Source organism: Caretta caretta, chromosome 2 (assembly GCF_965140235.1).
Source record: "Caretta caretta isolate rCarCar2 chromosome 2, rCarCar1.hap1, whole genome shotgun sequence".
In the NCBI taxonomy this organism is placed as follows: Eukaryota; Metazoa; Chordata; order Testudines; family Cheloniidae; genus Caretta; species Caretta caretta.
The window spans coordinates 137,280,626-137,293,063 of NC_134207.1; the positions used below are offsets into that span (position 1 = coordinate 137,280,626).

The window sequence follows — 12,438 nt, forward strand, 5'->3', positions numbered from 1 at the left end:
CAAAATGAACTGGCTTTTGTTAGTGTTTCTCAAAAATCTTAATGCTTGACAGTTTAGTCTGTTAAAGACTAACAGATTTATTTGGGCATAAGCTTTCATGGGTAAAAAACCCACTTCTTCAGACGCATGGGCCATTTATGTTAGTCTTTAAGGTGCCACCGGACTCCTCCTTGTTTTTGTGGATACAGACTAACACGGCTACTCCCTGATACTTTGTGCATTTTTTTAATTCTTTATTTTTAAATGCGCAGGATGAGATAAATTAGCTACTTTTTAGGTGTTTAAAAAAAACACACAAAAAAACCAGGAAAAACAGATCATTAATTGACCCATTTATAGCTACCCTACAGTTGGAGGTCTTTTTTCTCATATTCTATCAGTAAGTACAACCATTATAAGTGCGTGTAGTTACAAGCATGGACTCAACATTGTATGGGTATACCTGAATTTTTTGCCTTTCTCCTTAATAAGCATTGGCAACAAATGTTGTAATGACTGATCAATAACTCATATGATGTAAATCACACTATCGAAGTTTTTCAGCCATGAAAAGTTATCTGTCTTGACAGTGGTCCCACCTGAAAACTCAGGTCTAGCTATTACCTCTTGTGACTACCTTATGCTTCTTTCTGAAATTTTAATGAATGTCAACATGCAATTTCTCATCAGACTAACAAACCAACTCCATATAGCTTGGCCCTGAACATCCAGTTTCCTTAGGAAGGACTTAAAGGTAAGCCAACCTGTAAACTGGGGGACTGGATGATTCCGGGGAATAACAATGTGTCGTAAGTGTTGGTGCTCTGAATATATCTTAAGTCGATGACTATTATCACTACTACCACCCAATGGCTGGTCAATAGCCCAAAGACATTAAGCTGATGGTGAAAAGTTGTCCCCAACAGAAAATGCACCCTGTGCTGGGAGTCTCAGTACAGAGGGCAAGAATTCAACTGTCTCCCCATTATTATTATTATGCCACTCCTATCTGATAATCAATATCACCTGTAACTGCAAATGAAAAGAAAATGGACCACAATCTGCTCAGTTACATCAATGTCAAGTTTCTTCAGATTTATACCAGTGTAAATGATAGTTTGGCCCAGTGTTTAATACGTGGTTGTGGTCAGAAGAGTAAAGCCTGCTCGAATGGCACCTTCTTACCCAACACAACTGCTCCTGATGTATATTCTGAGTCATCACTGTAGGCAGCATGGTTCCATGCACAGTGCACTGGGCTGGGAGTCAGGACACTTGAGTTCTATTCCTGGCTCTTCCATCTACCAGCTGTGTGACCGTGAGCAAGTCACCACACCTCTCTGTGCTTCTGTTTCTCTTTACACTTTTGTGTGTGTCTACTCTATGTTGAATTCAAGTTCTTAGGGGTAGCAACCGTCTGTGATTATGTGTTGGCACAGTACCTAGCACAGCTGGGGACTTCAGGCACTACTATAATACCTTAGTATTACCTGTAATACTGCTCTGGTGATTAAAGTAGGTATGTACTGCATTTCACTCCTATTATCATGACAGAGCGCACACACCTCTGGGTGAGGGAACAGGATTTTATTCTGGGCTGCATACCCCCAATAAGATAATTAACTGAATTCCAGTTAACTGACTTTGTATTACAGTTAACAATGTTCAAGACAAAAAGAACCCAGCTTGACTCCCCCACCCTAGGGAGAGTCAATGGTCCCTGTAAATGGCATGTCTGAGGAGGGAGCATCTGCAAACTGCCTGCCTGGACTGGGAGTGTGCACAGCCAGCCAGCCAGCCAAAGGGAAAGTCAGCACATAGAAATCCTCCTAGCAGCTCCCCTAATACCAGTAGGGAGCATCTTCAAATTTTTATGCCAGCCTAGGAATGTGCCCATCATATCTACAAAGGCAGGGAAATCCATCTAATTTCCAGGCTAGTCAATGTATGAACACAAATGCCCAGCCCCAGTAGGGAGCATCCATAAATTCCAACATGGTCAGATTCATATATTCCAAGGCCACAAGGGACCATTGTGATCATCCATGGAACACAGGCCAGAGAACTTTCCCAGAATAATTTCTAGAGCATATAATTTAGAAAAACATCCAATTGTTTTAAAAATTGTCCATGATTGAGAATCCACCACAACCCTGATAAATTGTTCCAAATGTTAGCTTCCCTCACTGTTAAAAATTTACGCCTTAATTCCATTCTGAATTTGTTTAGCTTCAACTTCCAGCCACTCAACTGTGTTATACCTTTCGCTGCTAGACTGAAGAGCCAATTATCAAATATTTGTTCCCTATGAAGGTACATACAGACAGTAATCAAGTCACCCCTCAAATCTTCTCTTTGTTAAACTAAAACAGATTGAGTCCCTTGAGTCCACCACTATCAGGCATGTTTTCTGACCCTTTAACTATTCTTGTGACTCTTCTGTAAACCCTTTCCAATTTATCAAAATCCTTGAATTGTGGGCACCAGAACTGGACAGTTTTCCAGCAGTGGCTGCATCCGTGCCAAGTACAGAAGTAAAATAATCTCTCTACTCCTACTCAAGATTACCTTGTTATCATCCATAACTCTGCTGGCCATAGATTTCTCCTTGTGTCCCTTTGCTTTCCTTATCAATCTTCTACAATTCCTAATTTCTGATTTATATTCATTACTATCAACTTCCCCTTTCTTCCATTTGCTATATATTATTTTTAATTTTTTTATAGCTGCCTTCACTCCCATTCTGTACCAGGTAGTTTTTCTTTTCCTTTTTTTAAGCAATATGGCCTTCTTTCTTGATTGTGGCTTTTTGGAAATCTAGTTACATGTTCTTAAATAATTCCCAATTATCATTCACGTTTCTGATTAAGTTCTACCGCCCAGCTGATTTGGCTTTTAATTGTTTTCAGCTTTGTGAAGTTGGGCCTATTAAAGCATCAAGTACACATTTACTAGTGACTTTATTCTGTTTGCACATTATAAATGTGATCAAGTCATGATCATTTGTATCTAAGTTACCTCTAATTTTTAGTTCTGTGATCAGTTCCTCTTTATCTGTCAAGAAGAGGTCTAATATAGAATTCCCCCATATTGGATGCAACACTTTTTGAATTAGGAGATTGTCATAATATTTAGAAATTCCAGGGATGTTTTAATACTGGCAGCAAGACACCCCGAGAATATGTCACTTAAACTGAAGTCCCCCATGATCATGCAGCTTTTCCCCCTATTCATTATATATGGATGTGCAAGAAGCCGGCCATCCTGTTCAGGGGTCTGCAGCAGACACCAACTAATACCCCATCTTGTGCTTTATCTGATAGGACATTGATCCATAAGCATTCAAGGTCATTTTCTCTTGAGTTATCAGTGACTCGGAAACAGGTAATGCCATTTTTGACAGAGTGTTATTCCCAGTCTCCTTTTGCCTGCTTGCTCCTTCCTAAATATGTGATAACAATTGATTTTAACATTCCAATCATGTGACTCATCCCACCAGAGCTACTTGCAAACTGCTAGTACTGTCAGGGAAACTGCACAGCAATCTAGCCCAAGAAGGGAAAACCTGCAAAGTATCACGTCCCCCCATAATTCAAGCATTGTGTACCATAAAAGCTTAATCAAGAATTGTTTCCACATACTTGACAATCCTACTAAGTAGAAATCTTCTATGTTTTGAATAGGTGTTTCTCACAGCTTTTACAAGAGCCAGACTAGAAGGTTCATTTCATGTGTTTTTCAGGGTTTCCCCCTTTTCAGTTATGAAACAGAAACACATGCATACATGAGTGCATGTGTATGTATATTTTTACACATATCATTTAACTACATTTATATACGTGTGTGTAAATATGTACAAACACACATCCACAAATGAATACATCAAATTTAAGGACATAAACCTTCACAGCTCATTTTCTCCAATTAGTTGATCACAGAGGGAAGTCACTAAGTTAAAATTTGTGACATCACCTTGTATGACGACAGACAGTGACGTTATAAATGTAAAATTATGACCTACCTCCATAATCGAGCTAAAAGAGAAGGTGAGTTGTGAGGGAGAAGGCATATTCAGGTAGCGCTGGCTATTGTAGGAAGCAAACACAGAAATTATGGCCTCCTTTTCAAGTTTTCATGAATGTCCCAGTTCAAAAAATGGAATTTTAATAATTGATTTAAAGCCTTATTTGGGAATGACAGAAGAAATTGGTATTTATTGCTTTAGTTCACATAAAACTATCTTATTAATGCTCTATTCATTTATTCAAAAGACATCTATTTACCCTAGATATCATATTAACATAACATTCTGCTAGACTAAAGAAAAAGATAACGGCAAGACAAAGCCAAACCAAATGAAAATTAGAAAGGAGACCAGATCAAATAAAAAAAGAATACATGCAAAGCACAATTTTTTTCCTCTAAGGCTATTACAAAGGTAAGTGTAAGAACTAAAACATCGAGAGAGCTCTATATGTTAAACAATTCTACCAAGAAGTGCATGCGTTTAAAAAAGTATTGCAGGTTAGGTGATTTGCAATTGGTATTGTGTAGGAGCTGTGACAGGTACTGAAAAAACAAACACTTGTGAAAACAACACTTAGTGAGGGAAAACCAAATGCTGGTAAAAGGCATGGTGACATGCCTATCACATTCACAGTGAGTGACATTCATTTGTTGTGCATTAAATTTGCACATGCCCCATGACTATGTTGCGTTTCCTGGTGGACATCAGTTCAGGATGTGGATTCTGTTAACCCTTTTTTCCCCACACACACAAAAAAGTGCAGACTAAAAGGTTGAATCTCCAGATGCCCTAACACAGTTTCTTTTACACAGGGGAATAAAGGCGTGGAGTGAATATTTCCACTTTCTTACTTTTGGGGGGCTGACAGTGATCAGAGTTTTTTTTTGGTTGTGTGTTTGTGTGTTTTCAGTTGATACTTGGAAGCTTCACTGACCAGATATGGGATTTAAAGAGGATGAGTAAAAAGAATGCTGCAGTTCAATTAAGGCTGAAAGGAGTAAAATAAAGCAGCCCAGGGAGTGTGACATGGATGCCTCACCAAAGTCAAAACTATATAGGGAAAAACAAAAAAGGGATGGATGTGTGCGGGGGAAAAAAGCCCCACGACAATCGGCCAACTGGAAATCTTACAAATGCTGTTGGTGGCGCACAAACAGAGGCCATGTGATTGCCATATTCAGCACGTTAATTATCTGCCTTCGGATTAGAGACAAAAAAGCAAGGAGAGCAAGTTAGTAGGAATCAGACTAGTGATTGATGTTTCAGCAGAGGTGGAAGTCACAACTAATGTTAGCAGTTGTGTTGCGTCTGTATACATATCACAAGTCTGCTGTATGCATACACACACAGACATAGAATATATATTCTATTTGTTTGTGTAGAGAAGATATTGGAACAGTTGATTATTTCAGAGCAGTGCAGCACTGGAGAGCCAGAAGTTAGTATGGAGAGTGATGGTAACGCACAGAAGGGGAGCATGGGAAGGTTTTAGAAGAGCTCGCAGGACAGAGATGCTCCGCTCTTACCCCATTACTTTGGGTGGAGTGAACTGACTGCTCGCTGGTCGAGGAGCATGTGCTCATGCGGTCTGTGTCCTTGCTGTGTGAAGAGTGGCGGTGGACCTGGCGCTGGAGGGAGTCATTGTCCCCAGGGAAAGTGAAGGAGCCAGGACGGCTGGCAGGGGATGCTGGGATGGAGCTCCAAAAGGAGCCCTTTTGCAGGGGACTGCTGGGTGGAAAGGTTTCCTTGCCAAAAGGAGAAGGGAAAGTCGTTGAGAGAGGAGAGTTCATTGGAGAGATGGCTCCTGGCCTTGGCTTCCCGAGCGTCAGAGATCCTATGCTGCTCCTTGAGCGATTGTCCTCCGAGCTCCCACGCAGTTCTTTCTGGGCTCCATCTGCTGACCCAGAAACGTTTCCAGCTGTCTTCCTGGGGCTCTCAATAACTTTCATCTTGGGAATCTGCTCAGCTTCTTTCTCAGGACCATCCGGTTCTGCAATGGGAGGGTGCCTGGCTGGCTGGCTGAGGCCAGTCTCTAGGGATGTGCTGTGGGGTGGCAGGGAGGGATTATGAATGGACATACCTGACATCTTGTCTGCCTCTGCTTGGGCGGAGGCTGCAGAGGAGACCAGGACTGGGGAATGGTGTCTGACAGGCTGGGGGATCCGGGAGGGCCTGCTACGGCTGGAGCTGGTAATTCCGCTACAGCTGCTGGGGCCGCTGCTGTTGCTGCTGCCACCGCCACCGCTACTGTGGTTCTTCTGATACTCAATTGGTGATGTCAAGGCTGCAATTTAAATACAGGGGAAGGAGCAGAGGGAGTGAGAAGAGGGCAGGTTAAAGCTGGATATGTTTAATGCAACCTTAGAGTTTGACCAAAAACAAACTTTATTCTTACATAACACCTTTACTCCACTGACCTCAAAATGCTTTACAGATATTAATGCTTCATGACATCCCTGCAAGGTAGACTGGTGGGTAAGATTATATTCCCAAAACAGATGGAGAAGCTGCGGCAGAGGTTAAGCCATTTCTCCTACGTCATAAGTCAATGGCTGAGCTGTAAATACCTGCCACAACTCCCAGCTCCCGGTCCTGTGCTCTAACCACCACATCCTGTTTCCAACAGGTCTTTTTACATGATTTTTAAACCAGTTCTTTCACAATGGAAAAAAAAAATCTATGCTGAGGAAGAATGAGTGATTCAAAAGTAGAAACATAAGTGTGAAGGTCAGTGAAAAGACCCTTTTGAGATCCGTGGCAATTCCTAGCTTTTCCTAGCTTTCTCCTAGTGACACTAAATGTTATAGTACTAAATGCTGTTGGACAAACTATGAAGTAATGCAAGTGAAATACATTTATACTGTAATGTTAGGCTGACACTTTGGTTTAGCCCTCCAAAAACTCCCCTTTATTTAAAGCGGATACGTTATTTCCTCATATCAGAGGGACATTGTCAATTTTAATTCTTTCCTATAAAGCACTTTGAAATAGTCAGTTACAGGCCACTACACAAGTTCAAACATTTGTTGGGAAGTGAAAACAAAGGAGCATGTTTCCCCCCAGCTGAAAGGCCTGCCACCCCAGAAGAAAGAAATCTTTTGGAGTATTACTTGAACTAGGTCAGATAAAATATGAAGGAGAGCAAGTAGTTGGGGCATCCAGTACAGCGCCTGGGGCAGAAAGATTACAACAAATGATTTACCATTCAAAAAATTACGCTGGTTTTCCAGAATTTGGTTGATTTCATGGATCCACAATTGGCGTACGCCTGGACTGGTAGAATGCAAAACAAAGGTCTCCATGACATCCCCTGTTCTTGATGTTAGTGCAAATTTACATGGATCACTGTCCACGTTTTCCTCCAGGCAAAGACAACTCACCTTAACGAAAGAGAATTTATTGTATCTATTGTACTGCAAAGACACCACCAACAGCCCTAGGCAGGAGCTCTGAGCTTCTGAAGTCTTCAAAACATTTAAGATAATGATTATTTAATGTAGTCAGGATTACTGTAAAATAAATTATTAAATGAAACTAAGGATTCATGATGGATACTCGTCATCCTTGTCACATCACTTAAGATTTCACTCAGTCATTAACAGCATCTTGCATTTCAGAAACTATGACTCAAGGTCAGAAAGAAGTCAAATGTGATCCATTCCAGGGTAGCACAGTAAAATTCCCCTTGGTAGAGTCCTCTGCTCACTCCTTCCTTTTATTTAAAATACTACAGTAGTTTTGTACTTTAATCTGTAGTCTATAAAGATTTCACTATAAGAAAGCAACTATTTCCAAACAAGTACCAGCTGCCAAGTCAGAGCAGAACTATGAAGCATAGCTTGCATCCAGAGCTCAGTATAGTCACTCAGATCAATCCATGCACATACCAATTTACCCTATTGCTCAGAAGCCCCCAGTCAGATTACTTCTGGGAATATCCAAAGTAACTGTGCAGCACACTACTGCTTAAGGGCAGGGCTAAAATGTTTAAGGGATTAGCCTGTGGAACTTGAGTCATGTGATCTGACAGATGTTCTAGTCAAGATTTCAGTACTGTTGGCAAGTATTTGCATTTGGTTTGGGCTGAGACTTCTTGGGGAATAATACTTTCAAGTTACTGCCTTCAAGCTTTAAGATATAGACATGTTACTGTAAGGGCAGGTATTGCAATTATCTGTGATAAGATGTGAACACAGAGTTGAGACACAGCTCCTTAGTGTAGCGCATATCTAAGTTACAATGAGGACATTTATATTACTGTATTTAAGACAGAAGAGGTCAGAAAGCCAGCACGGAAAGAGTTTAATGTGTTGGCACAGCTAAGCACAGAATTGTTTGCATGTGTTTTTAGTAGTGAGCTTAATGCTACCATTCTTCTAGGTTTACTGGTAAAGACATAGGTTCATGAGTTGGTAGGCCATTACCAGAAAATGATTACCTTGGTACCCCACTGTACAAACCCTACTGGGCTCACAGACAACAGTTACCTTGATACTGTTTTTAAACAAGAATCCCGGCATGGAGAAACCTTTCTTTTTATCTAGTGGCTCACTGAATATGACAATCTGCTCAAACAGGAAGACCCGCCTTTCTTTGCAACGTGGCAGAAGTCCCGTGTCCTGGTCTGTGACCAGGAATGTGTCCTGCAGCAGGAGTTTACCCTGGGCTACAATTTTACCCTAAAAAACAGAAGCAGAAACAAATTCATTTAATCCATCAGTTATTTTTCTGAACCTCTCCAAGAAATAAAACCTCATTACAAGGGTTTTTTAGCGTTCAGAGTAGTTTTTATGTATGTTCACTGATTGATACATGAGAGAGAGAGAGAGAGAGAGAGAGGCACTCACTCACTCAAAATCCCTTTTAAATCATTTCTATGCAATTGACTAACTTCTTGCAAGAACATATTTCAAAATGATGATGTCATAATGAAAACACTTCCCACACTGGTAGTTCCTGAGGGTCAATTTTACTCATATAAGAGTCAAGCAATGAGAGACACAAGACAAGTCATGTTTTTGAGGTTGATCAAACGAGGTACCAGGCTGGCCTGCTCTTGGGCAGGGCTCGCATTAAGATTCTCCTTTCCCATTTTGCATTAACACAAATAATTAGGAGCAAAACTTTGTGCCACAGACGGTGAGAAATGCATAGCCGTCCCAGATACAATATAAATTCATCTGGAAATGATGTCATAAGGAGAACAGAAACGTATGCACCATTTTAAGAAAGAAAACCAACTTACATCAAATCCTTGCAGGCGGCCAACATTCATCATGTCGTTGCACCGTTTCGGTACTATGCACATGACCTCTACAGCTCTCTGTTAAAGCCAAGGAGAGAAAATAAAAATTTAACTCTCTAGCGGAGGATTTTGTGTGTGATGGCAGGGGCTTTACAATATAGTCCAGTGTATTTAATCAGCAGGACAATTAGAGCTGAAACAGAAGAGTAGTTTCATATAACTCGACTTGTTCACAAGCACTGCACTGGAAGTAAAAGAAGTGTGGAGCACAAGTATTCAAGTCAATAAAGAAAATGCCAAAAGTACCTCTAGTTCTGTTGTGTCAAGGTTAGCTTTTTTAGAGTATTTGAGGAAGTCCTGTAAGGAAAAAGGTAAAATTATCTCAAGTCCAAACTGGCTCCTATTTGTGTGAGAATTACACATTCCAAAAGATGCTCTTAAGAAAATAATACAAATATTCAAAGCCTCTTTCTGACATGAATTAGGTAGGTTTTTAGTGCTAAGTTTCACATCTGATTTCAGATAATTCAAGAACATTTACTGAGTCATCAATCCCCCTTGGTAGAAAGGGTCAAAAATACATTTTGCCAAACACTCAGACAAAAAGTGTTAAAGGGATTATAAAATTAATTAAAGAAAAAAATCAGAGGAAAATCAAACAAAATTTTGCCTTCAGTTACATGGGTGCAAATCCTAAGCCCTTCCACTATACTGAAGAGTTAATGTGGATTTACACTGGTTTAAACAGTATCAGAATTTGGTCCAACCTGTTTACTGGGATTCAGAGAACAATGTGAACCCAAGTTAGGAAACAAACTGAAATACAGTATTAAAAATTCTGGCTTATGTCGAGTACAAAGAGGCCCCTTCACCATTTTCAATTCTACTACCCAAAAAACAAAGCCAAGAGTAATACGATTTTTCAGTTCTTCTTTAGTAAAGGTGGTTACACTGAAAGGGTACCCAGCATCACCTCACCTTGAGTAACAATTGGTATTTCATAATTCTCTGCACTGGTTTTATTAGCAAGTCTGTAAGCTGAAGTCTGTGGCCCAGGCGCTGCTTCAAGTCCTAAAGGTTGTAAAATGAAGAGCGTTAGCTTTAAATTTTACTGGTTTTACTTCGATATAGACCAGTACTTTTACTGTCATGGAGCTAAGGCAGAAGAACAGAAATAAATTTAATCTTGAAGTTGTGCTCCAAATTTTCATTTTCTTGTGATAACCTTAAAAGCCATTCCTGTTTTATTCGTATCATCATTATTCCCAAAGTATTCCAAATTCTGCCTTTTCAAAGCTTTTCTTATAACCCTGGGGCCCAGTTCTTCAGTCTTTACTTTGGATCCAAACCTGCAAAAGCTTATGCACATAAATTCAATGGTAATGCTCACATGCTTCAAGTATTTGCAGGACTGAGACCTTAAGATGATCTCATGGGGAGAGCCAGTATGATGCTATGGGCAGAGAGGCTGTGACAATGTGGGAAGGAAGCTGCTGGCAGAGCATTCACACAAGTTCCTTTGCGCCTTCTATGTCACAGGTAGGCAAACTACAGCCTGTGGCTGGATCCGGCCGGCGAACTGCACCACGCAGCTCGGCCCCGCTCTGGCGGGGGTACTGGGTCAGGGTTGCACCATGCGGCTCAGACCCACTCCAGCCGGGGCGCTGGGTCGGGGGCCGCAGCATGTGGCTCCCGGAAGCTGCAGCATGGCCCCACTCAGGCTCCTATGCAATCTAATGTGAGCTGCAGGGGTGGTGCCTGTGGATTGGGCAGTGTGCAGAGCTGCTTGCCTGCGCCTCCACATAGGAGCTGGAGAAGGGACATGCCACTGCTTCCGGGAGCCGCTTGAGGTAAGCGCCACTCAGAGCCTGCACCACCTGAGCCTCTCCCCATGCCCCAGCCCTGATTCTCCTCCCGCTCTCCAAACCCTTCGATCCCAGCCCAGAGCCCCCTCCTGCACCCCAAACCTCTCATCCCCAGCCCCACCCCAGAGCCCGCACTCCCAGCCGGAACCTGCACCCCTTCCCGCACCGCTGCCCCAGCTCTGATCCTCCTTCCGCTCTCCGAACCCTTAGATCCCAGCCCAGAGCACCCTCCTACACCCCAAACTCCTCATCCCCAACCCCACCCCAGAACCAACACCCCAACCCCAATTTTGTGAGCATTCATTGCCCATCATACAATTTCTATTTCCCAATATGGCCCTTGGGCCAAAAAGTTTGCCCACCCCTGTCCTATGTGCTGCAGAAAGGATTTCTATCCCAGGCCACATAATCCCGTGTTGGTGGCCACAAAGGAATAAACAAGGGATGAGACTTCAAAACCACCTCTCCACAGATCCAATGTCATCAATATCTGTGCAATTACTGCAACTGCTATTCCAACCCACTGTCTGGAATAGCAACCCTCAAAAGGGACCAGCAGCCCTCAAGGGGACCAGCAACCTCAAACAACTCCCACAACCTGGCAATGAAAGGCGGATTTTACTTCCTCAACAGCTCATTCCACCCAGCTAGAGCTCAAATACTCCTGTGGGGTGGAATGGGTTTTATTCTTAGTTTATTCATAAAACATTCCCACAGACTTCAACAGTGTTTTTGTCAGAATCACGAGTACAGAATCAGTGTCTCAAGTAGGTTTTATCCCTAACTATGAAATGAACAGAAATTACCTTCATAGTTCATAATATCTGCTTTTTAGTTTACTTATTTTTGCTACTGTCAACTTTTCTGCCTTTATTTAAGGCCCTCAGGGTTGATCTGCAGAACTGGCAGGAGATCTGAACATAGAATACTATGACAAACTTGTGAGGCAAAACATTAAGCTAAAGGTTTTGTCTTAACACCTCATGTTTTGTCTACAGCATCTGAGTTTCTGAGGAGTCTCAAAAGTACTGTATAGCGAAATCAAATATTGCCATTTGCATCCACATTGTAATCCATCTCTCTGTTTGCATTACTGTTTAATAATAAGTATAATACATTAACAACACCTCCCTTGGCCTACCAAGAGTGAAGCTCGTTCATTTGGTATCACTGAATTTATCTCAAATTTGAATACCAGCAGCCCCCTTCTGAAGGTGGTGGTGCTAATCTATCTCTTAAAGAGCAACAATACTCAAGAGCAAAGAAGAACGCTCATAATTTGGAATAAAACCCAACTTCCACCCTGAAAATCTATGTTACTC

At 41.6% G+C, this 12,438-nt stretch overlaps 1 protein-coding gene across 3 annotated transcripts in view; it reads right to left on the reverse strand.

Annotated features, from left to right (window-relative positions):
- TRIO (trio Rho guanine nucleotide exchange factor) overlaps nucleotides 1-12,438 on the reverse strand; it is a 400,776-nt gene that overhangs the window by 25,673 nt on the left and 362,665 nt on the right. For 2 of the 3 annotated variants that reach the window (XM_048839610.2, XM_048839611.2), the window contains exons 43-48: nucleotides 10,230-10,322; nucleotides 9,558-9,608; nucleotides 9,252-9,329; nucleotides 8,494-8,685; nucleotides 7,209-7,386; nucleotides 5,533-6,290 (exon numbers count right to left, since the gene is read on the reverse strand). In XM_048839610.2, the coding sequence (XP_048695567.2) occupies nucleotides 5,533-6,290; nucleotides 7,209-7,386; nucleotides 8,494-8,685; nucleotides 9,252-9,329; nucleotides 9,558-9,608; nucleotides 10,230-10,322 (1,350 nt within the window). The remainder of the gene's footprint in view (nucleotides 1-5,532; nucleotides 6,291-7,208; nucleotides 7,387-8,493; nucleotides 8,686-9,251; nucleotides 9,330-9,557; nucleotides 9,609-10,229; nucleotides 10,323-12,438) is intronic. The other variant, XM_048839612.2, reaches the window with a different exon arrangement.